At 40.5% G+C, this 24,666-nt stretch overlaps 1 protein-coding gene across 1 annotated transcript in view; it reads right to left on the minus strand.

Annotated features, from left to right (window-relative positions):
- Window positions 1-24,666, minus strand: part of LOC144220084 (ADP-ribose glycohydrolase MACROD2-like) — a gene marked incomplete at its 5' end in the record, with an annotated part of 169,628 nt that overhangs the window by 124,233 nt on the left and 20,729 nt on the right. The window contains one exon of the mRNA XM_077750223.1: window positions 22,441-22,524. Within this exon, the coding sequence (XP_077606349.1) occupies window positions 22,441-22,524 (84 nt within the window). The remainder of the gene's footprint in view (window positions 1-22,440; window positions 22,525-24,666) is intronic.

Here is a 24,666-nt window from a genome sequence, read left to right on the forward strand (position 1 = left end):
AGGGAAACATTCCCAAGTTCCCAACTTATTGTATGAAAATACTCACTGTCATATAATTACATATTTTGCAGAATTATATTTTAATTATAATTTAATTAAATTTCAAAGCACAGAGTCAATGTGAAATCATCACTATCTTTTATTTCAGGACTTCATTTGCTTCTCATTCCTAGTCCCAATAAACATCCAGTTTACACACCAAGAGCTTCCTGTGAAGACACTTTCTGGTAATTAAATGATATAATGGTTTTGTTTCCTTGTTTTTTAATGATTGTTTATTAAGTTTTGAGAGAGAGAGAGAGAGAGAGAATCCCAAGTAGGCTCTGTGCTATCAGTGCAGAGCCCAACCCAGGGCTCGAACTCAGGAGCTGTGAGATCATGACCTGAGCTGAAATCAGGAGGCAGACGCTCAATCTGCTGAACCACCCAGGCATCGTAAGGGGTGTGATGTTTTAATCATCACTAACTTGTGATCATTGAGGCAAACTGCTTCAAACCTGTTCCCATACAACTTAGTAGTTGGAAATCTATCCTTGTACAGTGTTCATGAATAAATTGAAAAGTAAAACCTCAAGATTCAGTCTCCTAAGGTCAGTGTCCGAATTTCAAAATCAGGTCTTAAACCCACAAACTGGCTCTCATATTATTTCTAAGATCCATTTTTAAAAATTCATCCTGAGGAAACCTCAACATGCAGAAACAGCACTGAAGGACTACAGTTATTGAAACTTGGAGCTAGCTAAGTGGCTGGAAACCCAAGCAGATGATGAGGCCAAACCTTCACTAATGTAATGAGGGATAGATAAGGATATTGGGCAGCAGGTGAACACCAAGAAGGAAGCACCTTCCCTTGGCTGCCAATATATAAATATCAGGCTTCTACAGAGGAGGTTAACACACAATCCAAAGAATTTCTGAATGTAAACAGAAGCCCAAATTTTGCTTTTGCTGGGGGCTTCCACTAAATGAAACCGCTCATCCACAGGCCTTTGGGTATTCTTCTGACCCACTGTCAAACAACTTGGAAACATAGAAATGACATTTTAAAAAGTGATCACACAAATTTAAAAAGTTTAATTCCACATTGCTTTCTAATGCATTCTCTTTTAGGCTAATGGTACTGCTCACTTTCTAGAATTTCTCTGTATATTGCCTACAGGATCTCTTTCCACAACTCTGTTCCCTATGGACACATCCCAGCCACCGCAGATAGTCACCACATGTGTTTCTTTTCTTTTTTCTTTTCTTTTCTTTTCTTTTCTTTTCTTTTCTTTTTTCTTTTCTTTTCTTTTCTTTTCTTCTTTTCTTTTCTTTTCTTTTCTTCTTTTCTCTTCTCTTCTCTTTTCTTTTCTTTGCATTTATTTCCCTTCTTATATTTTATCCCTTCTCCCACCATACTGATTTTTATTTTAAATGTCGTTGCTATGGTCACTTTCACTTGGTCTGCTCTTTTCCCATTCTCATCATGTATCTCTGGTTAGGCACCCCTTAGCTATAGCTTCTCTCTACACCTCTCTGGTTGAAGGTGGGATTTTAAGGCAAATTCACTTTGATCTTTCATAAAAAAATAAGAGAGGAAAGTGGGGAATTGTTATTGGCCATAACATTTGTTTTCTTAACTGTGATTGCCTATCTTAGAGAACTAAGACACAACAATTCATTAATCAATAGTATTCATGGAAGAGGGACTGTGGTAGGTAATAACAATTAATAATAATAGTAATAGGTAATTTCCCTGTTTTCTTCTGAAGAATCACTCCACCCTCCTCTCAAGCACAGATGGGCTCCTCCCTCATCCTCCAGCCCAGAGTGGTCATGTGACCCAAGCCTAGTCAGAGCATTGGATGTCCCTGGAAGTGGTGCTTGACCAAGGCTGGCCAATCAGAGGCAATGAAACTCAATTCTGCATCTTCTGTTAGAAGCACAGTTTTTTTTCCTCCTGGGGCTGGGAGAGGATTGCCGGTGGCCCCAGCAAGGGGAGGCTGTCTGAAACGGAGCCAGCACAGAGATGGGGAGAAAAACTCAGTCTTAATGCAATTGTTTGATTTTCCAATCCAGCAATGCCTGGGTTTATCAGACAGAGGTTTGCTTAAACCAGTTTGTTTGATTTGGCTTTTGGTCCTCAAATCTGAAAGTCTTGATCTATATAAACAATGTGGTGGGCTGCTTGTGGTTCTCACACTCAGCTACAGATCAGCAGTATTCTGGGAGTTTTACAAATTCCTGATTTAAAAATATCCATGGACTGCTTTGTGCAGCCTCATGTAGTGGTCATCATTTCAGGGCCTCAGACATGCAGAGCTCTGTGGTGATCATCATCAGAAAGCGCCTATGGAGAGTATCATCATTTATGAAGATATTTTCTACAGAGAAGTTCATAGACAGTTCTGGAATTGCCTTTTAGTCTAGTTCCCATTTCTATGATATCCCCCCACCCTCTGGATTTGGTGTTTTTATACCCTCATCTACCATCAAAACTGTCTCTCAGAGAAGAAGAGTGCCAGCATAAAATGTGTGCATATATATATATATATATATATATGTCCTTTAACGAGACTATAGTACAACCCCCAACTTCCTATTACTCCTCTGATGGCACACATTCAAAATGCAAATTTTCATACACAAAGGAAGAATAACTCTTGAAATAACGTGTGGTGCCACCAAGAACTTGAAGCTTACACTTGATTTAGTAGAGCTGCATGGACGGCAGAGTGTGACTGTCTGCTCAGCAAAAGAAACAGAATTTCGAGTCAGCAAATTGTGTAGGAGAGTAATTTCAAACAGGAAACAGAAATGGGGAGTATATGATGGTGTAGCTGAACTTCAACCTTGCACAGAACCAGGAGCTTTGGAGGAGCCCATCAAGATCATAGAGAGTAAACCCTTCATTTGACAGAGATCAGAGTCTTGTTAAGGTCAATCAGCATAGGCAGGGATCCAGAGTTTTTATTCTCCCAACTATTCCTGCTCTTGATCTCTCCACTCTTGAATCATAAGCCCATGATTATATAAAATAGATATCAAGACTTCTATACTTGCATCTTCCTATCTGCGCTTGCTTTCCATTAGTAGTTCCCAGTATTTCCTTCAGAATCTCATTCCACAAAGTTTTAAAATGAAGTTATATATATGTATATATGCCTATGTGTAAGTATGATGGATATCGGAGCAGATAATCCTCCTTCACTATTTTTTCTAACGTGACATTGACAATATCCATCAAGAGATGGGGGTCTATGTTCTCTCCTCTTGAACCTGGGAGGACTTGTTAACTGTCTCAACTGATGTAATGAGAATGTGGTCAAAACAACACTATATGGCTTTTGAGAGTTGGCCATAGAGGGTGATGTGAATTCTAATTAACTTTTGCCTTAGAGATATGCACATTGAGAGCTCTGAATCAATGTGTAAGATTTTCCTGTAGTTCCTCACGCTGATAGATCACATGGAGGGAGGGACTATATCAAGCTAAAGAGATGCCCCATTTCTTGCAGTCTTCTGTTGTTTGAGTCTCCCCAACTCAGGGCTCAGACAGGTGAGTGAGCAAACATCTGCTGATTCCACTTCCCAATTTCTGAGCTACTCTTGTTGATGCTGAATGGAGTTAGAAATAAGCTATCCCTACTGAGCAGACTTGTGGATAGAATAAATGTCATTATGTTAAGCCAATACATTTTACAGCAATTTGTTATGCAGCCATAATACCTGGAACAGACATTTTTCCCTCTTGCTAATTGAGAGTACTAACTTGTGAGGTGAAAGCATTCAGGAGCCTGCCCATCAGGGTGATTTGGTGTCTGTAAAATTAAGAAGGAGAAACTTCAAACATGAAAGCACTTAAGATTCCATGGCTTAATATCCAAACACAAATGTCATGCAAAGCCAACGAAAATGCAACAACAAGGCAAAAAAGAAGATCAAGAAAACCAAACCACCACCACAAGAGTACATTTTAAAGAGTAAGCTTTCTTGCTAAGTCAGAGGAAGAGAAGAGCAAGACTTGTAAAGTGGGAAGAGTTGTAAAGTATAAAAATGGAACGTGGTTGAAGTGACCCTGTGTCTTGGGGGCTTGGTCACACAAAGTGATAGGGATTCCAACTGGAAGAGACCAACCATCATCCCAGCAGGAAGCAGAAGCCCATTCAAAAGGGTGTGAGAAGGCTCAGGAAGGGAGATTTTAAAAGATGTCTGCAGAATCAAGGGAAAGAATAAAGGACAGTGAGCTCCACAGCTCTAACAATGGAAGGAAGCCATCACCATCTCCAGGCTTGAGAGGAAGGAGGGAGTGGTTGGTTAATTGAAACCAAGCAAGAGCTAGCGATGAAGAGGCCGCCTACAAATGCTGTAGCCTTGGGTGAAGGAAGACAGCTGTTTCTTTCTTTTTTTTATTAAGTTTTTAATTTATTTCTGAAAGAGAGAGAGACAGCGTGAGCAGGGGAGGGTCAGAGAGAGAGGGAGACACAGAATCCGAAGCAGCCTCCAGGCTCTCAGCCAGCCGTCAGCACAGAGCCCAATGCGGGGCTCAAACCCACGAACCATGAGATCATGACCTGAGCCGAAGTCAGATGCTTAACCGACTGAGCCACCCAGGCACCCTGGGAGATAGCTATTTCTGTCTGGTAGGAAATGTCCAGGAGAATCAAAGCTCTATGCACTTCTCTCTCCCACCCTCCAGTTCTCTGGAAACACCTTCACTGGTGCAGCCCATTCTTTCTCATTGTGGGTTAAACATTTGTTCATAGGCAGGGCAAAAAACAAAGCAAAGCAAAACAAAACAAAATCAAATCCTCCATGAGGCCACAGTATATACAGAGATATACAGCATACTTGGGGTGTGAAAATTTCAAGGGAGACTTAGGACAGAATGCCCTAAGACAGCTCCTTTAGGGGACATGATGATGAAAAATAGATAAGATGCACTGGCTAACCAGCTGAAAGCTCAAGGGCAGGGGGTTCAGTCACTGTAGCCCCTTGGCAGGTGAGCTTTCAGGCCTTATTAAAATTTTTCCCAACTGCTACTCTTTCTATCTCTGCATCTACACACAGGGACAGATGGCAGCTAGGATCTGGGGAAACCACTTATTTAGTAGAACAAATGATGAGGGGAATTAGCAAAATGTTCACAGTCACAGTGAACCGTGCCATCAGTGTAGAAATTACCTTTGTTTTGGGTGTATTTTAATAATTACAAAAAAAGTGAGGAGATAATTCAAGGGCATACCTACATTGTTGTTAATTTGTGAACAAGTCAAATTTGACAGTAGGGGTGAATTAAGACTTTCAGAAATCCTAAACACTAAACAGATTTTGGTGTTCTCCCCCATCCTCATATTAAAATATATCTTTATCTATATCAGCTATATCCATATCCACATTGATATATCTATATCTGTATCATCTATACACCACACCATATATTTTAATGTGGCCCCATCTATACATGTGCTTTATTTATTTAGCTTTTAAATATTTTTTTTTACTGTTTATTTATTTTTGAGAGCAAGAGCCAGAGAGAGCATGAGCAGGGGAGGAGCAGAGAGAGAGGGAGACACAGAATCTGAAGCAGGCTCCAGACTCTGAGCTGTCAGCACAGAGCCCGATGTGGGGCTCAAACCCATGAACTGTGAGATCATGACCTGAGCTGAAGTCGGTCGCTTAACCGACGGAGCCACCCAGGCCCCCCTCTATATGTGCTTTAAAAGAAAACTTCTCTGTAAATTACCTGATTATAATATTCTGGATGATTAATCAAACCTGAGTTTTTCTCACTTATTTTTGGTGTGACTGCTTTACTGATATGCAAAGTGTATTTTTAGTCTCTATATTACAGTATAATAGCTTTGACCCGAAATAGTGGTAATGTGTATCTTCTGACCATACAGCTCATTATTATCAAATGCGTTATTTCCATGACTTGTCAAATACGAAATGTCTTAATAAGATTTTCTGCCAGGTCTAAGTTTTGGGATCTAGCTTTAGTGTAGAGACTGTCACTGTGGGTTTCATATTAAGTTCATATAAGGAGCCCCGTGTCACTTTGATGGTGAAAAAGCTCAGCATGGCTGTCGGACATCAGTAAATAAAGTCCAGACTCCTCTTCTGGGTTTTCAAAGTTCTTCCTTTGCCCCTAGTCCTCATCTACTTCACAGTCCAATGTCTCTGTCACTTTTCCCTTTGCCTCTTTCCTCTCTGCCAAGCTCTTGTGTTTCATACTTTTCTCTAGTATATTCCCTTTCTCCTGCAGATTGCCTGTTCTGTGGAGAACCTCCGGGGCCCTTGGTAAAAGCATAAAGGCCCAGTCTCTATCCTTCTTCAACAAGCCCAGGCCTCAGTTCTAAACCTTCTAGGTGACTCTGAAATCAAACACTAAAAGAACTCTGTGTTCTCAAAGGCAAAATTTAAGCACTGGCATTTGGTCTGGTACTGGCATTTATTTCTAGGCCTAATTTCTCAGAGAAATCATTCTGTAATTTTTTCATTCCTCTGTGCCCCAGTTTCCTCATCTGTAAAATGGGGATATTACAGCACGTGCTTAATAGTACTGTTCTAAAGATTGAATGAGTTCAACGTGAAGTGCTTAGAAAAAATGGCACATTAAATGTGCACAATAAATGTTAGCTAAATGGCCCTTTATATGTCTGGAAGTGTTAATGCTGCTCTCTCAGTGCCTAATCAATACAGGCAGGCCAATTACTTTTAGCATGGAGAGAATCTGTGATCCTGGACCAAATTCTCAGGAAACAGGGTGTGTGAACCTGTGACTGGCAACCTTGATTGCATATGAGGTTTGCCCAAGGCTTAAAAAAATAGTGTTGTCTGAAAAAAAACAAAAACAACAACAAAATGAAACAAAACACTGATACCTGGGTTCCTCTGCCAGAGGTTGGACTTAATTGGTCTAGCGGTGAGGCACAGCAATAGGGATTTTCAAAAGTTCCCCAGAAGATTCTAATGTGCAGCCAGGGCTGCTAGGGGACCTCGTCAACACTGGCTGAGGCAGTTGATTGACAACCTGAAACAGCTGTCTTTTTGTAGCATCAAGATCACCAGTAATCTCCTGCTTTATGTAATACTAGTCACTAGCTAATTAGCCACTATCTGTAACCATGCTGGGCTGAAGTCCTGAAGGGTTAACCAGAAGTGGGTCATTTATTCTCTTAGCCACAGTTGTACCAGAAGATCCATGAGATTAGAGGAAGTCACAGAGAAAGCTTGATCCTATCAACTGGTTCTTCACGTTTAACCATCAAGATAATCTGGTCATTGTATTTTAGATAATGTTCCAAATTGTGATCCACACACCTAATGCCCAGATCTAAATTACTATTCTGCACTAAAAGGAGCCAAAGCTCCTTGAAGAAATGGCTGTTATCAAGGCTGGGGCAGGGAAAGTATAAAATGAGCCTGAGCATCTGGTTGACCAGAAAGCATGGTCAAGGAACGATGGGGACATAGCAAAAGGGCACAGAAGCCCTTGATAGTAACCAATTATGATACATCAAATGCAATAAAAAAAGTCATAGAGTTCAAAATGATATAAATAAATAAATGAGCAAATGAAAAACTGGTGAAGAGCGAGATATTTTACATAGTTTTAACGTGCCTCCCACAAGATATGCATTAACTACGAATAGAGAAAAGAGCAGCCATACAGTGATGAAGTACTGATAACAGTTTAATCCAATAAAGTGAACATTATCAATGATGGGCCAAACTGAAGTCATGGGTGACTTAGTGCATGTCAGGAGAAGAGCACAGTATCACCTTTGTGACAGTTCTGCAAAGATGTAGAACTTGAATCCACTTATGAAAAATCACTGAACAAACTCAAATTGGAAACATTCTACATTATAATTGGCCTGCAATCTTCAAAAGCGTCAAGGTTGGTAAAGTCAAATTAAAACCTAGGAGTTCTTCCCAACTGGAGACAGCAGAGTAGATATAAGACAACAAAATCACACAGGTGACTTTGAGCTGGACCTTTTTGTTACAAAAGACATTATTGGGGAAATTGGGGAAACTTAAATAGGCTAAAAATCAAAAGTAGTAATGTATCAGTGTTCATTTTCTGATTTTTATCTTTTAGTTCTACTCACTCAGGAGGGCTGGTCACATTTGTAGAAGGCGCACAGTGAAATAGTTGGGGGTGAGGGGCACCGGATCTGCAACCTACCCTTGAGTGGTTCAAGAACAAAATGTTTCTTTTTACCTTCCTTGTAAATTTGCTCTAAGCTTGAGATTATTTATCTAAAATAAAAACCAAGTTTGAAATAAAAACGGTGCTCCAAAGATGCACTGCATCGAGTTAAAATACCGCTTTCTTATTTGGTGGCAGGCTGGGACTGAGGGCAAGAATCTAAATTTTTAGCATTCACCATAAGTGGCAGCTTTAGATTGAAGGAATAAGAAATTCCCCTGAGAGTAGCGGTTTGCATCGTTCACCAAACACTCAGCAAAACCACCTCACTTTCACCCTGCATTCTAGAGCCAGCCCCCCCCCCCCGCCCCAGTCCCTCCACGGCTTTCNAGCAGCAAAGATTGTTAGAGATCAGTGGGGAATTCTCAGGACAGAGCATTGAGAAATGACTCTAGCGATCTGCTGGTGTTTTTATCCAAGGAGAAGAGAATACCTGTTTTTCTGTGTATTTCTCCTCAGGCAGGGCAGTCCCTGGAGATGGAGTCATTTCCTAAGACTGCCTCTGATGGCTCCGGAGTGGCAGGCGTTAGGGGTAAAGAGGCATTCTTGAGCAAGGCATTAGGAGAGCGTGCTGCACATCTAGGTAATCCCAGCGTAGGTGGATTGTTTTAAGGCTCTCTCCGGTATAGTAGGAAAGCACAACTTTGTTACAGTAGAAAATTGAAATTTTGAAATATAATGGCAAAACCCAAATGTGAAAATCCAACAAGGTTCAAATAGCAATACTTCTTAAAGACAAAACAAAACCAAACCTTTCTCTGCTGAAAAATTAGTATCTAACATTAAAAGCCATCAAATGTCCTCTTGGCATGGTGCCAGCACCGGGGGAAAAAAATCACTCTAATGTTTTAGCTCTGTAAACCCAGGGACTGAGTTTTCAACAAAACAAAACTAATGCATTCTTTACACTCAGTTTTGGAAATCAAAATAGGCAAAGAGTCTGAATTACTCACAGATACCGATAACTCTTAAAGAAACATAAAAAAATATTAAAAGAACCACTGTATATGGCCTGATAAACTGTTCTTTCCCTTCGGCTTTTAGTAGCTAACTTAGGATCACCTTTCATGTGAATCCTCTAGACAATTCTGGAAGACTTAGAAAAGAAAGCTTCCCCATCTGTGAAATGAGATGTTCTCAGAGGACTATATGGCTATTAAAACCCATGATTCAAAGCTTTTAAATTAAGGATGAAAATATTTACTGGGCATGAAAGAAAGAGCTCATAAAGAATCAATTTTCATGAATTTGATGGTTATGTAAAATTACAGAATTTGATATTTAGAGGGTACCTCGGGGATATTAGGTGAAGGATTTGATTCTGTGTTCAAGATAGAAAATAGAATTCAGGCGTATTGATTCCTGGTTCAGGGCTCTTTCCACTAGCTTATAACCATACTTCCCCTTTCCTTTCTTCTTCCCTGCCTTCTGTCCTACTTTCTTTTCTTCTTTAATATCTTTCTTGCTTTCATCATAAATGGCAGGAATTCCACCATTATCCATTAACTGGAAAATTCCTGATTGACAATAAACGAGATGGCAGTAATAATAAGCACCTCTTGTTGAGACAGAACTTATTGGAATCCATAGTATCTAAAGCATCTAAAATAACCTTTTCTGTGAGTTATCTTCTTTGTTAACACATTTGTGGGGTTTTTTTTCTTTTGTTGTTATTGATGATAATTTTCTTCATGCCTGAATATTTTGCTTTTGCTTAATTGGAACGTTAACCTCAGAATGGGCTAATACAGCCTTCCTTAGGGTGCAGGGAGTGAGAATTACCTGGACAGACATGATGGAGGGTAAGAATAAGAATTCTTTTTCTTGGAAAGTTTGAAGTAAGTGTAAGTGAAGTAAGTGAAGTAAGTAAGTGTAAGCAGGGCACAAATTCTATTCTAGATTCAGTCGTTGAGAAGAACATAAAAAGACTCATCCTTGACTCCTCTTTCTTTCTCTTTCAGATGCGACGTCTAATGCCAAAGAATTCTTTTGGCTTTCCCTTTAATGGATGTCCAGAATCAGACTAATTCTCCCTCTTTCCATCCACTGCTGCTTGGGTCATGCCACCTATAGACTGTCTCCCTATTTCTGCCCTTAGCAGCCCCCCTCCCTCCCCCTCCCCCTGTACCCCCATTCATTCTCAACACAACAACCAGAGGATTGTTTTAAAATGTAAGTAAGATTATATCCCTTCTCTGCTTAAAATGTTCCATTCTCACTTCACTCAGAGACAATGCTAAATTGTCATTTAGTGGCCCTGAGCACTGATTGTCAAAGTGGAGTCTTCAGCCCCGGGCACCAGCATCACCTGGCAAGTTATTAGGAATGCAAATGCTTGGGTACCCTAGGTCTCCTGAATCCAAGACTGAGTTTATCATGCCCTGAGGTGCTTCTGATGTACAGTCACGTGTAAGACACGCCCCTCCAGGGGATCAGCCCTCAGTGACCTCTCCAGTTACTCACACTGATCTTCTTGCTTTTCTTAGAATAGGTCAGACCTCTCTCCCTCTCTCTCACTGGGGCTTTGGTACTTGCTACTTCTCTACTGGAATGCTCTTATCACAGTTAGCTGCTCAGCTTATGTTTTTGTGGTCTTCAGGTTTCTTCTTGAATATCAACTTCATAATCAGTGAGGTCCAGGATATTTGAAACCTTAACCCATCTTTCTCCTAAGACTCTTCCCTCCCACCAACTTATACACACAGGGGCATTCCCTGTCTCCTCTTCCATGGTTGGTTTTCCTGCATGGCACTTGGCTTGGAGTCTCTCCTGTAGTTGCTATCAAGATGTCAGCCATATGTTAAAGAGGATTCCTAAGATCCTGGAGGCCTTATATGAAAGTTCCGGAGGCCTCTCTTTTGCCTTTATTGTTGGGAGCCATTCTGAACTAACTAGTCGAGAAAACTCCTTATGAGGTTAAGGCAGGTTTGCATGGACTCCTGCCATCAGATGATGATCGATATTTACCCCCACTCAATTGTTTCTGCTTGAGCACTGACCCCCCAAGCTTGTTGATTGGTATCGAGAGTGACTTGTCCACTTATTCTGGCCCTGTTATGATGATTGCACCTTGTGAAGGAACTTATTGTGGGAACTTCTTCTTTTGTGATTATGGGAACAGACGTCATGTCTACAGGAGGCCCTGTTTTCCTTGAAACTTTCCCTTGAGCTTTAAACAGGCTAATGACCCTTACTCATAAAAGACTGACCTTTACATGTACAATTCTGTCTCTACAGTTGCATTAGTCCAAAGGGTTCATATAGCTCAATGTGTAAATCAACCAAAAATGTTTCTCATGCCCTAGCTACTCAAGAAATCATAGACAAAAACTAGACACAAAGGAAAATGCACTCGAAGAGCCTATTCTATGTATTGGAAATGAGCTAAACTCTTTAAAGGTATGGTTGGCTCTCCGGTGCCATAAGGAATATAACTGGACAATTAAGTCTGGCCCGAAGACAAAGAGCCTAATTTAGAGAGAAAGAACCGATAAGGGCAGAACATAAGTTACCTTTGCTAACTGGTGATGTATAGCAGTCCCTTCCCTAAGTCCTACATTCCACAAACGTCTTCCCTTACGCTGGCAGCTGTGATGAGGATGGATAAGAGTGGTTAAAGCATAAACCCAAAGACAAAGGCTGAGACATTTAGGGCCCCCATGGTGTTTATGCATTCAGCATCAAATCAAAAAGTTATTAACCAGCTCAAATACATTCTTCCTCTTGTGAGCCAGACAGAATGATTCCTAGCCTATCTATATACAACTTAACCTATGACTTAATCTTAGCGTTATTGACTTAAATGTGTATGTTATCCTGTTTTTCACTAAGAAAACGCTGTTATTTTCTTAGTTGTAAGATTTACTCAACCTCACTATGATTGGGATAGTTCTACAAGAATACTTCTGTAAAACCTGCTTCTGTGCACTTTCCAAAGCATCTTATAACAAAGAATTACCCATTGTAAAAATTCCATTTTCTGATGTCATGTTATTGTTTGACTTATAAATAAAGACACCAAAACTGACAGGACAGAGATGCTTGCCTGGTGATCAGAAAGAATCTTGGGGCTCTCTCACTCTCTCTCACCAATACCATCCATCCTTCAGGGACCCCTGGACCTGCTGGAGCCCGACTCTGGCACTTTATCTCCCCCAACTCCATGGTCTACAATAGTCACTTTTTTCAAACCCATGGCAGCTCTTTCTGCTGTCCTTGTGCTTTAATAAAGTCACCTTTTAAAAAATGTTTTTAATGTTTTTATTTATTTCTGAGAGAGAGAGAGAGACAGGGTGAGCAGGGGAGGGTCAGAGAGAGAGGGAGACATAGAATCCGAAACAGGCTCCAGGCTCTAAGCTAGCTGTCAGCACAGAGCCCGATGTGGGGCTTGAACCCACTAACCGTGAGATCATGACCTGAGCCAAAGGCGGATGCTTAACCGACTGAGCCACCCAGGCACCCCATTAAAGTCACCTTTTTGCTCACGTACACACACACACACACACACACACCACACACACACACACACACACAGATGTTAGCCAGATCTGCAGTCCTCTGAGGGCTTGCCTGGGAGTGAGGAAGCTAGTAACAGCCAGGATGCCTCACTCAAATGACCTGTACATTGATGCTTGCTCTTGGCACAATACCTCAGTTGCTTGCCATGCAGACATTCCCACAGTGCTGGTACAGAGCCCTTAGGACATGGCAGCTGCCTTACCCCAGGGTGAGTGATCCAAGAGACAGTCAGGCAGAAGCCATACTTTTCTATGATCTAGATATTTATGACCTAGAATATCATACACTATCATCGAATATTCTGATCCAGAACCCTCAAGCTAAGCCACTCTCAATTCCTGACCCACAGAAAGTCTAATATAAAAAATTTTATTTTTGTTTTAAGCTGCTAAGTTTGGGATAAAATTTCAGGCAACAATATATAAATAATACTGCATGTGTCACCATTCGACNTATACTATATATTATATTATAATATGTATTATATTTTACTTACTGTTTTAAAATCTATTAATGATCACCCCCACACACCTTAGAATACAAGCCTCCCCCAACAAGGGTATGTGTCTGTATGTTTTCATAGCCTAGAACAGTGCCTATACTGTCAAACAGTGTGTATTTAACAAAATATGTGGAATGAATACTTAGAGAAGCCATATTTGGGGAGATACACTAATGTGGTTGGAGGAAGGATGCTGTGGGAAATCTGTGACACCACTACTTTGCACATCTCCAGGGGACACCTGTATTCAATGTGACTGGTGACTTCTTAGAGCACAGCTCCATGTGAAATTCATTTTGACCTTGTGGATACCCTGAATGGGCTTTGGGGACCATCCACAGGGTTCCACTGGCCACAGTTTGAGACACAATCATCCAGGAGACTAAGACCACAGGAAGTTGGAATAAGATCAAGCCTCAGAAGAGACACCGTTGTTCCTAACATCTTACAAAAATATCAGAGAGTTACCAAAATTTAAGAGCCCACTGGACAATGAATGTCTCAATGGCAGATCTGAACTGACAGCCCATAACCTGAGACCACCTCACCTTTCATGCCCCTGATCTAACCTTGTACTCCCCATGTAGGTTTAGAGGAAGGAAGTAGAGGACAAAGAATGGTTGAGGGGGTAAATATTGAAGGTAGACCAGTTTCTCAGGAAGCTTAACCTGAAGATAAAAATTGAGGGGCACTGGTTGGCTCAGTCGGTGGAGCATGTGACTCTTAATCTAGACATTGTAGTTAGAACCCCATGTTGGGTGCAGAGATTACTTAAAAATAAAGTATTAAAAAAAAGAATTGAGATCAAGGAGAAGGAAGATTGGATGAAAGCCCATTTGGGACAGGAACTAATGTGGTTGGTGGAGACAGAGGAGGGCTAGTGAGCCTACAGGAGAGAGAAGAGGAAAAACACCTAGTGAGATAGGAGATTCAGCCAGTACATTTTAAGTCTTTTCTCTATTTGGAAAACTCTTTTGTTCATTGGGTGAGTTTTTGAGGGGAGGGAGCTCCTACTGTTTTGATTCAATACACTTTGACTGACTGGCTCTTCTGTCCAGAGATTGTGCCAGGCAGTTTCCACATATTGTCTTGTTTAAATCTCCCATACTCCCACAGGGTAGGTTTTCCCCTTCATTTAATAATGAGGAGACTGACCTTTAGGTTAGAAAAACTGCCAGACTAGGAAGGAGAACTTGTACAGTTAAGAGCTCTGTCCACGCTGGTGCTGAACTGCTCTTTCTCCACAGGTAAGAGGATCTGTATACATTATCACCCAAGCCAGGAGGCCTCCAAGAGCAAAAGGGAATATTGCCAGGAGTACGCCAATGACAACAGGCATAAATGGGGATCGTTCTGGGTCACATAGCATCTATGATTACTCTGGCCAGGTGCAGGTTCATGCTTCTCGCTTACAGACAATGCCTCAATACTTAAAATCATAATAATTAAAATCCTAATTAAACAGGACTCCGTGGTCAGAACCACAGCTCTGTTTAATGGGTAAATGTGGTGAGTGCAATTGTCGGGCCCTTCTACTAGTTTGCGGCAGGGGGTTGGCTCAGAATGGCCCTGAATCATGCAGAACATAGGGTATAATTAAAGCAAGATGGTGACATGGACTTTTATTGTATTCTGATTTTTATCATGGAAATTTTACATTTTGCTTAAATTGTATTTTAAGGTCTAGAGGATAAAACAAATCTTTACTTCATGAGAAAGCTGCTTTTCCTCATTCCCACTTCTTTTTTTTTTTTTAAGTTTTTTTTTTTCACTTAAGCTCATTTGAGTGATGGCAAAGTCAAAATTATGACTGCCTGATTTTATCCTTCACTGCACTCGTCAAAAAATTAAATTAAAGATCACGCTTATGAATATAATGCATGAACTCCTGCATGGCATTCTGAAAGATAGAATGTCTCTTCTGTCCAGCCACTCACAAAACAGAATGTCATATGATACATTAATATGCAGGAAAAATAATAGGGCAGAGAGAAATTTCTACCTCTTAGGACATATAAAGTGCATTCCACCAATGGTTCATGTGTTCAGAAAAATTTATTTTAGTCAAGATAATAATAATAATGCCTCTAATAGCCACATTAGATCCTTCAAACTTGTATAGTGCTTTCTAGTTTCCAAAATATTTCCACATGTAATTTCATCTGACAAAAGAAACCATTAATATTTTAAAGTGCAGCATAGGCTGCTTGATTTAGCATGGCAAGGGCTCGGGTTCTTGAAGGATGTGCATCCCATGTAGGCTTGTTGAATATTCTATGTAGAGGCAATTGTAGAGCGAGAGCCAAAGCGCTAGTGCTTTCTGTAAAAAAGATGGTGGAAAAATACATTCATTACTGAAAGCCACTGAAGGCTTGGAGATAAATGTTTGGAGAAAATTACTGTTCTAAATTTGCTACTGAAGTTTAGAAGCATAACGTCTCCAGTTTTTAAATGAAAATATGTTTTTAATAAATATAAAACAATTCTTGCCATATATATATTTTTTAATTACACACAACTTTAGAAAGTTGAATATTGAATTCTCCCCAATGTGCCGCCTGCCTCTTCTCCACTCCTCTAAGATAATTCCTGAGATCAATTTTTAAAAAAAATTTTAATGTTTATTTATGTTTGAGAGAGAGAGAGACAGCACAAGAGGGAGAGAGCAGAGAGAGAGAGGGAGACACAGAATCTGAAGCAGGCTCCAGGCTCTGAGCTTGTCAGCATAGAGCTTGATGTGGGGCTTTAAACGATCAACTTTGAGATCACGACCTGAGCTGGTCAGACTCTTAACCGACTAAGCCAACCAGGTGCCCCTGAGATCAATTTGATATATATCTTTCCAGACTATATATTATATATGTGTGTATGTGTGTATGTACATATATAGGTATGCATGTACCTATTTTTTTTAATTTTTTCCTTAAATAGTTTATTGTCAAGTTGGTTTACATATACCTATTTTTATATGTATATTTGTGGGTATTTACTATCTACCATTTACCCTATCATCTATCTATCTATCTATCTATCTATCTATCTATCTATCTATCTATCTACCTACCTACCTATCTATTTCTTAAATACATGGCTGAGATGGTGCTTTTTATTTTTATTTAAATTTTATTAAAAATTTTTAATGTTTATTTTTAAGAGAGAGAGAGTGGGGGGGGGAGGGGTAGAGAGAGAGGGGAAGACACAGAATCTGAAGCAGGATCCAGGCTCCAAGCTCCAAGCTGTCAGCACAGAACTCGATGCAGGGCTTGAATGCACGACCATGACCTGAGCCAAAGTTGGCTGCTTAACCGACTAAGCCACCTAGGTGCCCCAGAGCTGTTGCTTTTTAAAGATAACTCTGTAGAAGCCAGAAATGATGAAGGAGAATTGAATTAAAGTTTGTAAGCAATCACTGGGGTTATTGTTTGCTTTGTGGCATTTGCCAATACCCAGATGGTCTAGATTCTAGAAGAGTGGTTCTCAAACTTAAGCATGCATGTGAACACCTTGAGGGCTTTTAAGAACAGATTACTCACCCCTACTTCAGCATTTCTGGTTCAGGAGGTCTGAGATGGGGCCCTAGAATTTGTAGTTCTAACAAGTTCCCAGGGATGTTGGTAATGCAGATGGAGGAACACACTTTAAGAACCACTAGCTATAGATTGGGTTTGAATGAACCACACATATGAGGTGTAGGACCAGTGCTTTGGTCCTGAATATAGTAAGAAATTTCCTGTCTCAGTTTTAACACTGAGGAAGAAAAAAGTCTCTGTTGAGATTTCCTAATCTTATGTATGTACTAACATAGGCTGAAGAACAAGTGGCAAACAAAACAAACATAATAACAAACTCTAAGCCAAGTATATAGTTGAAGGTTTTCCTAAATTGGCAGTATCTTCAGGTATCTCAGAAACAAAATGTAAATAAATAAGTTCCTCATCCAACTTCAGAAAATCTTCACAAATAAAAATCTAAAGAACATGGCAATAAAAACCCCAGAATATACAAGGAAATTACCGTAATCATGAATCTGTAAAAACAATAAACCATAGAATTTGACTTATGCATACTAGAGATCTTGAAATTTCAGATACAGATTATTATTTTTTTTTTCAATGTTTACTTATTTTTCAGAGAGAGGGAGACAGATCATGGCCAGGGGAGAGGCAGAAAGAGAGGGAGACACAGAATCTGAAGCAGGCCCCAGGCTCTGAGCTGTCAGCACTGAGCCCAATGTGGGGCTCAAACCCATGAACTGTGAAATCATGACCTGAATTGAAGTTGGATGCTTAACCAACTGAGCCACCCAGGTGCCCCAGATACAGATTATTTTTAAAATATTTTATGTGGTTAATAAACAAAGAATGACCAGCTATATTTGAAAAAGAACCAAATAAACTTGTAAAAATTAAAATGATAAGAACAGAAATCAGATTAAATAGTTAAATAAATTAGAAAATTGAGTGATAAGCTTGAAAACATATCCATAAAGAAGTAGCAAAGAGAGATAGGGATACAGAAAAGGGAGGGGGAGCAATGTAGTTTAGGAGTCCTGAAGGACAGAGAAAGAAAGAATAGAGAGGTGGAAGTGTAATATTTGGTGAAGTAATAGGAGAAAAACATTCAGAACTTTAATTTAAAAATGTCCATTCCCAGGGTATCTGGATAACTCAGTTTGTTAAGTGTTCAACTCTTGATTTCAGTCCAGGTCATGATCTCACGGTTCATGGGTTCAAGCCCCACATTAGCTCTGTGCTGACCGAGCAGAGCCTGCCTAGGATCCTCTGTCTCCCTCTCTTTCTGCCTCTCTCCCTCTCAAGCACTCTCTCTCTCTCAAAAAAAAAATTAATAAACATTTAAAAAGTCCATTCCCATATCTAACAAGCACATGAAATCTTAAGGACAATGGGAAACCCACACTGAGGTACATCAAACTGAAACCGAGGAACACCAAAGATAAAGACCAGACTGTCAACGCAGCCAGAAAGAAAAGACAGACCATTTAAAAAGAAACTACTAGGCTGAGATATTTCTTCTTAACACTTACATATTTGATAAGACTGGGGGAAAATCTTATATGTTGCAAGAAAATAACGATCATCCTCACATTTTTACCCAGAAAAACTGCCTTAAAAAAAAAAAGCAACATGATAATGTTTTCACACAAAGCCTGAGAGATGTTCACTAAAGGAACTTCTAAAGGATTTCTTGGTGGAAGATGGAGGAAACTGTCAGAGGAGCATGTTTTATTAATGGTGCCAAGTTTTCTGTAAGGATATTCTTTCAATTAAGTTTTTTAAGAAGAAAATTGTTCCAAATTCATGAAAGCTGGTATTGCTGGACTTGGTATTCACCGGGTGTTTTTCAAACAATTGTGCCTATAATTTGCTGATTCATGGATGGCTAATCATTTATGTCAGATGTCAGCCAATCTGAAATTACTAATTATTTCATTATTGGTATGATGTTGCAGTGGGTCAAGTCAGAGTACACTGGGGTCCATGAAAGTTCAACCAAGACAGCGAAAATAAAACTATATCCAAAAGTCCCCGATACAAAAACTGCAAGTAAATACATTTTAGAAATTGTTCGATTATTTATTTTGATGTTCAATACTTCAGTACAATATTTACTAAAATAATAAGGTTTTCAGTAGAGGCTGCAATGATGGCAACATTGTCTCCTTCAACAAAACTAGTTCTGGTTTCCAGAAGAGAGAAAGCAAACAGGATTAGTGAAGGTGCGTTGTTTCTAGAAAAAAGTAGACATTCTGACATTAACAAACTGGTGGAATTGGGTGAGTTAGAAAACCATTTGGAGTCTGCTTTGAAAACCGATCTGTAGAAGGAGAAAACTTGCCCATATGTTCACAGAATTCTTCTGGATCAAAATACGGTTATTATGGTTACATGTGCTAGAAAATCTAGGTGAGATTGTGTTCCAGCTCTACTCTCTGTGATCCTGTCTGAAAATGGTTATTATAAGGTAAACTGAGTAATCAGTAAGGACCCTCGAGGGTCAGAATCAGGGCAGAGAACCCAAAGGAAGGGGAAAAGTGAGATGAGGACAAGTGATGGGGAATTAAACTGAGTGATCTATAAATAAAAATACCAGAAGCTTGTCTTCAGTTTTAGGGAGATGACCAAGTTGGAATAGGATTTCCAGCTCTAAAGTGGGAAGAAGCCTACAGAAAGGGTCATGATCCACATTACCCCTCCCCTAGTGACACAATATTCCATTTGTGTATCCAGGAGGAAAGAATTGTAACTCTTTACTAAAGGTTGTAACTCTCTGCATCCTGAGAGGAAGTGAAACATGCCCACAGTACTGAATTCAGGACATAGTTTATTTTGTCAACATAGAAACATTGTGATAAATAATGATCACCCACGACAGAATCATCTACCACTGGTATGTCAGATTATCCTGCTTTTTTTTACTGTCTTCCCAGTAACTTTTGACTTTTTGTCCTGAAAGTCATATTAGGTACAAATACACTATTTCTGTTTCTCTGGAGTGGCTAACATTTACATTTGGCCATGATGCCACAGATGCAACGAGAGCATTCTGAGACCATATATTTGGGTGAAGTAAAGCCATATATATTACCTAGTCATACCGAGATTATGGGATGATGTTCCTAAACAACACAAATTATTTAGGAGGTGAAAGACGTTTCTACACATTTGAAGGAGTAACTGGGAGGAGTATTCATGCTAATTTGAGGCAGCAGAGCTGCTACAGTTCAGGGCTCACCACGTGATACTCTCAAAGCAATAGGTTCTGGCTCTGGAAAACAACTTTTGATGTGGGCTGTGCATTTGATGGGAACCTCTAGGGGAGGTGGAGCCTCTCCAAGAAAAAGGCAATTGTTGTTTTGCCCCTCATCTCATGGCCTGAAGAGATTGTCCTTGAAATGTCCTTGAAATGAGTAGGAGATGAATACCCCGGCTACTCTTTTACTGCCTTGGGCCAGTTGGAGCTGCTGGCCTACTCCGCGTTTCTGAGTGCCCTCCTCTGAAGGATTCTAAGTTCTCAAGCACATTTCAGTGAATTAAGATGGTGTGCATCCTCTTGTGGTGCTGATTATGATGGTAATTATAATAGCCATCACGAATGCTGGGTCCCTGCGAGGCACATTATACACACTATTTCTGTTGTTTACTGTTAGTTGGAAATGTTTATCCCTCACTCCTCAACCAAAGGGCAGAGAACATTCACTGCTCTGCCCTCCTCCTCCTCCCCTCATTTATCAAAGCCTGTTTTTTACAGTCCCCCCCTTTTTTTTTGAGAGAGAGAGAGAGAGATAGAGAGAGAGAGAGAGAGGAGAGAGAACTCATAAGCAGGGGAAGGCTGAGGGAGACAGAGTGAGAGAATCCCAAGCAGGCTCTGTCCTCTCAGTGCAGAGTCTGACACAGGGCTCGATATCATAACTGCGAGATCATGACCTGAGCCAAAAGTCAAGAGTCGGAGGCTTAACTTACTGAGCCACCCAGGCGCCCCAGGAATAGTCCCATCTTGAGTCTTTCTCAGATCCACCTGTCCACAGAGAGAGCATGTCCTGGTCTGTTCTTTTTCATTTAATAAGCTCACCAGCAGAGCCTCTGTCCAGGCAATGGGCACACTGAGGGGACATAGGTTAAGTCATCTTTCATATTCAGTAGCAAAGTCCAGCATTTAAGAAGCCCACCGGGGGGCAGGGCCACCAGATGCTCTGATCTAACCTCATTAGTAACAAAGCTAACTTTTTTGATTTCAAACTTTCTTACAGCTTTGCCTTCTCAGCTGGTTCTGAACAGGCAGTGCAGGCAGTGTTGGAACCCCAGCACTTGTGCAGATGCTGTGCTGTCATGGAGGAGAGATGCTCAGGATCTCCCTTTGAGAGAGAATGTGCTGCCAGGAGTGGAGTTAGCTGACAGCATCCACTGGCCACACTTTGGGGGGTCCCAGGGTGGCCACTTTCTCCCCTAGCTGCTTGCAGATGGTGAGTGAGCTGGAGGAAGGGGGTCCTGGAGCCTGGCCATTCCTGCCCAGTGCAGGTCCATTGTAATGGCCAGGCTTCACTCTGAGCCTCCCCAGACTTTCTCAGACTGCACTGCACACAGGCTCTTCCTAGATAATCTTCCTTCCTTCCTTCCCTCCTCCTCCTCCTGCTTCCTCTCCTGCTCTCCCCCTTTTAGTCTTTGAGGCTTTTCCCCTGTACATTTCCTGCCCTTCTATATCATCATGGCATCTTCTTCCCCAAAGACCCAAGCTGACACCACCAGCATTATCATACTCTCCATTTCACAGTGGAGTGAAAGTGAGGCTCCAAAGACAGAAAGTAGAAAGCATAAATACATTCTCCTTTAAGAAGTTCATGTATACTCATATATGGGGCACCTGGGTGGCTCAGTCAGTTGAGCATCCGACTTTGGTCATGATCTCACAGTTCATGGGTTCGAGCCCTGTGTCAGGCTCTCTGCTGACAGCTCAGAGCCTGGAGCCTGCTTCCCATGCTGTGTCTCCCTCTCTCTCTGCCTCTCCCCTGCTCATGATCTGTCTCTCTCTCTGTGTCTCTCAAAAATAAATAAATGTTTAAAAAAAAAGTTCATGTATACTCATATATGTTAAAGACACCCCCCCCCCCTTAAAAAACCAAATCTACATTTTAATAGAAAATTTTGAACACCTTGTAGGTGGCACTAGTATTGTAAGTTAAAGAGAGACGGCTTCATTTCTTCAGAAAACTGAGCCCAGTTTTCTGCCATTCAATGGTAAGATACACTGGCTTCTCGAAAGTGGGAAAGAACACTAAAGACCAGAAGAATTTCCAGCACCCACTGCTGACATTTGAGTCAGGACTCAGAACATGATCATGAAAAAAAAAAAAAGCAAATGACTTCAATAAGGTAATAGCCATGCACTGCGCATGACATAGAGGTCTCCACTTAACTTGTAAGCACCACCGACAATTTGAGCATTCACAGGAACAGAAAATGCATTGAACTGAGAAACTGTTTTTTTTTTAAACTTGGTTTTTACCTTCACAAATTCCACCTAAACCTGGTGTTTTGTCCTCACATCCAGGGGAGAATCAACATATTAGGAAAGGATAGAATTTTTCTGTGATTTCGGCACCCTCAGGAATATCTGAACGTGAGAGCACATGCATAATTTAAAAGTTAACCAGAAGTTTCTTTTCGTGGAGTAATTTTTTAGAGACCAGAAGAAAAGGACTCACCTTCGCTAGAGTCTTTGGAACATTGTGGCTTCTTTGCTTTGCTCTTCTTGTGGGGTGGAGAGAGGCCTTTTGGCTCTAACACCTCTGGAAGCATAAAGATTTAAAATATTCTTATGTAGATCTTAAATATTTAAAATTATGTTAAGGTTTAAAGTTCCTCCCCCCCCTCAGGAAACCCACACGTGTAGTGATGCTTGATCACAGATTCATGTGTCATTTTGGCTAAACTGAATTTCGACATGAGCCTGTGATTCGCCAGTGTTCACAGATTAAAAGTGTCAGCTTAAACATCTTTTCGTTACCATCATTAATGATGCACACAAATGTGAAATCTTAAATGCTTATTTTATTTTATTTTAAAGTTTATTTATTTATTTTGGCAGAGACAGAGTGAGTGGGGGAGGAGCAGACAGAGAGGGAGAGAGAATCCCCAGCAAGTTTTGCACTGCCAGTGCAGAGCCCCACATCGGGCTTGAACTGTGAGATCATGACCTGAGTGAAAATCCAGAGTTAGATGTTCAACCGACTGAGTCACCCAGGTGCTTCTTAAATGACTTTTTTTTTTTAACTAAAAGAAATTCTTCATAAGGAAACCCTCAATTTTTTTTTCTCCATAGGAGACTGATTAAAAACTTCAAGGATTAACTGACAGTTGCCATGGTGCAAGTTCATTTTACTAAGTCCTCCACGTCAAGCTAGATGAACTACAATGTCATCTCATTTTGGGGTGGGGGGAGGGCACAGTGCTTGGAATTATCCTCCTTCTATTTAGCAGATTTCTTTAGTAATCTAAATTCTAAACAACTTCTATATGTCCCCGATTAAATTATTATGTTTCTCACTTTTCTCAGCGGTTCCCAATACCCTTGGGTCACGTCTATCCAAGGAGGCTAATAATTTAAATTCTGAAGAATTTAAATAGGAAAAAAAATTCTAAAGGTAGTTTTAAGAATCATATCCCTAAATTCATCCCATTCAGATATAGATACTTTATTAGGCATTCATTTGTATTTCTAGTCCTGGTCTCTCTACTAAGCTCAAAGCACATGTCTTCATCTGCCTACATAACATCTCGTTTGGTATTCTGACTGGATGTCTTCTCTTTGCACCTCCAGATCCACTTTCCATTCTTTACCCCACTTCCCATCCAGCTGTACCCTGGGATATGGGTCTTTACGCACCAGTGAAATTTCTTGGTTTCTTCCTAGGCATCCAGTAGTCTTTGAGGGCTTATAACCCCAATCTGTTGGCTTTCTTCACGTGACCCTTTCTGTCTCCTGGGTCCTATAACCCCCATTTTCCTTTCAGGGTTGGGATTTAACTGTGACTCCCTCTTTCCATCCCTAATGATTTCTCTTCACTCATCTCTCACCAAGCATCCAAGCATTTCAAATTTATGTAATAATCCTATTAGTCACAGCTAGAACAATACTCTTGCTATCTGCAAACCTGTTCTCTCCATAGTAGTTCACATCTTACTATCTGCCCAAGAATTTAAACACTGAAATGGAGATATTGTCCTTAATATTTTATTTCATATACTTTTCCAGGCAGTACTCATAAGTCCTATCAGCTCTGCTCCAAAAGATATCCCATATTCATCCACGGTGCATCCTTGGCAATCATCACCCTAGCCCAAAACAGCAGCATCTCTTATTTGGGTTATCACAGTAACCTTCTGGCTTTCTAACTTGCCTAAAATTATTCTCCATGTAGCAACCAGAGATGTCTTTTAAACCTAAACCAGATCCTGTTGCTCACCTGTTTACCACTGGTTTTGGATCACAGACCAAGACCAATTAGATAGATCCAAATCCAATTCCATGGGCCAGGACTCCATGCCACTTGAGCTCTACCTACTGCTTTAGCCTCATCTCCCACTTGTGCTTTGGCTTCAGATTTATTGGCACCATTTTGTGTTCTTCAGCCATTACTAGGCTGGTTTTTGCCTTAGAATCTTCACACCTACTATTCTTCTTCCCCCCTGAGATACACATTCATATGTTTAGCTCCTTCTCAGCTTTTAATCTCAAGCAACATTCAGCTCCCAAGAAAGGCCTTCTCTAAATTCCTAATATGAAGGGTCCTTGCATGGGAAATCTCTCTTAAATACATCACTTGATATATCTGAAATTATTTTGTCCTCTTCTTTATTTCTTTATTGTATGTCCCCCTTCTCCAACCCACCTCCTAAGAATGTAAGTTCCTTGAGAAAAGGAGATTTGT

This window comes from Crocuta crocuta, unplaced genomic scaffold, assembly GCF_008692635.1.
Source record: "Crocuta crocuta isolate KB4526 unplaced genomic scaffold, BGI_CrCroc_1.0 scaffold209, whole genome shotgun sequence".
Taxonomy (NCBI): Eukaryota; Metazoa; Chordata; class Mammalia; order Carnivora; family Hyaenidae; genus Crocuta; species Crocuta crocuta.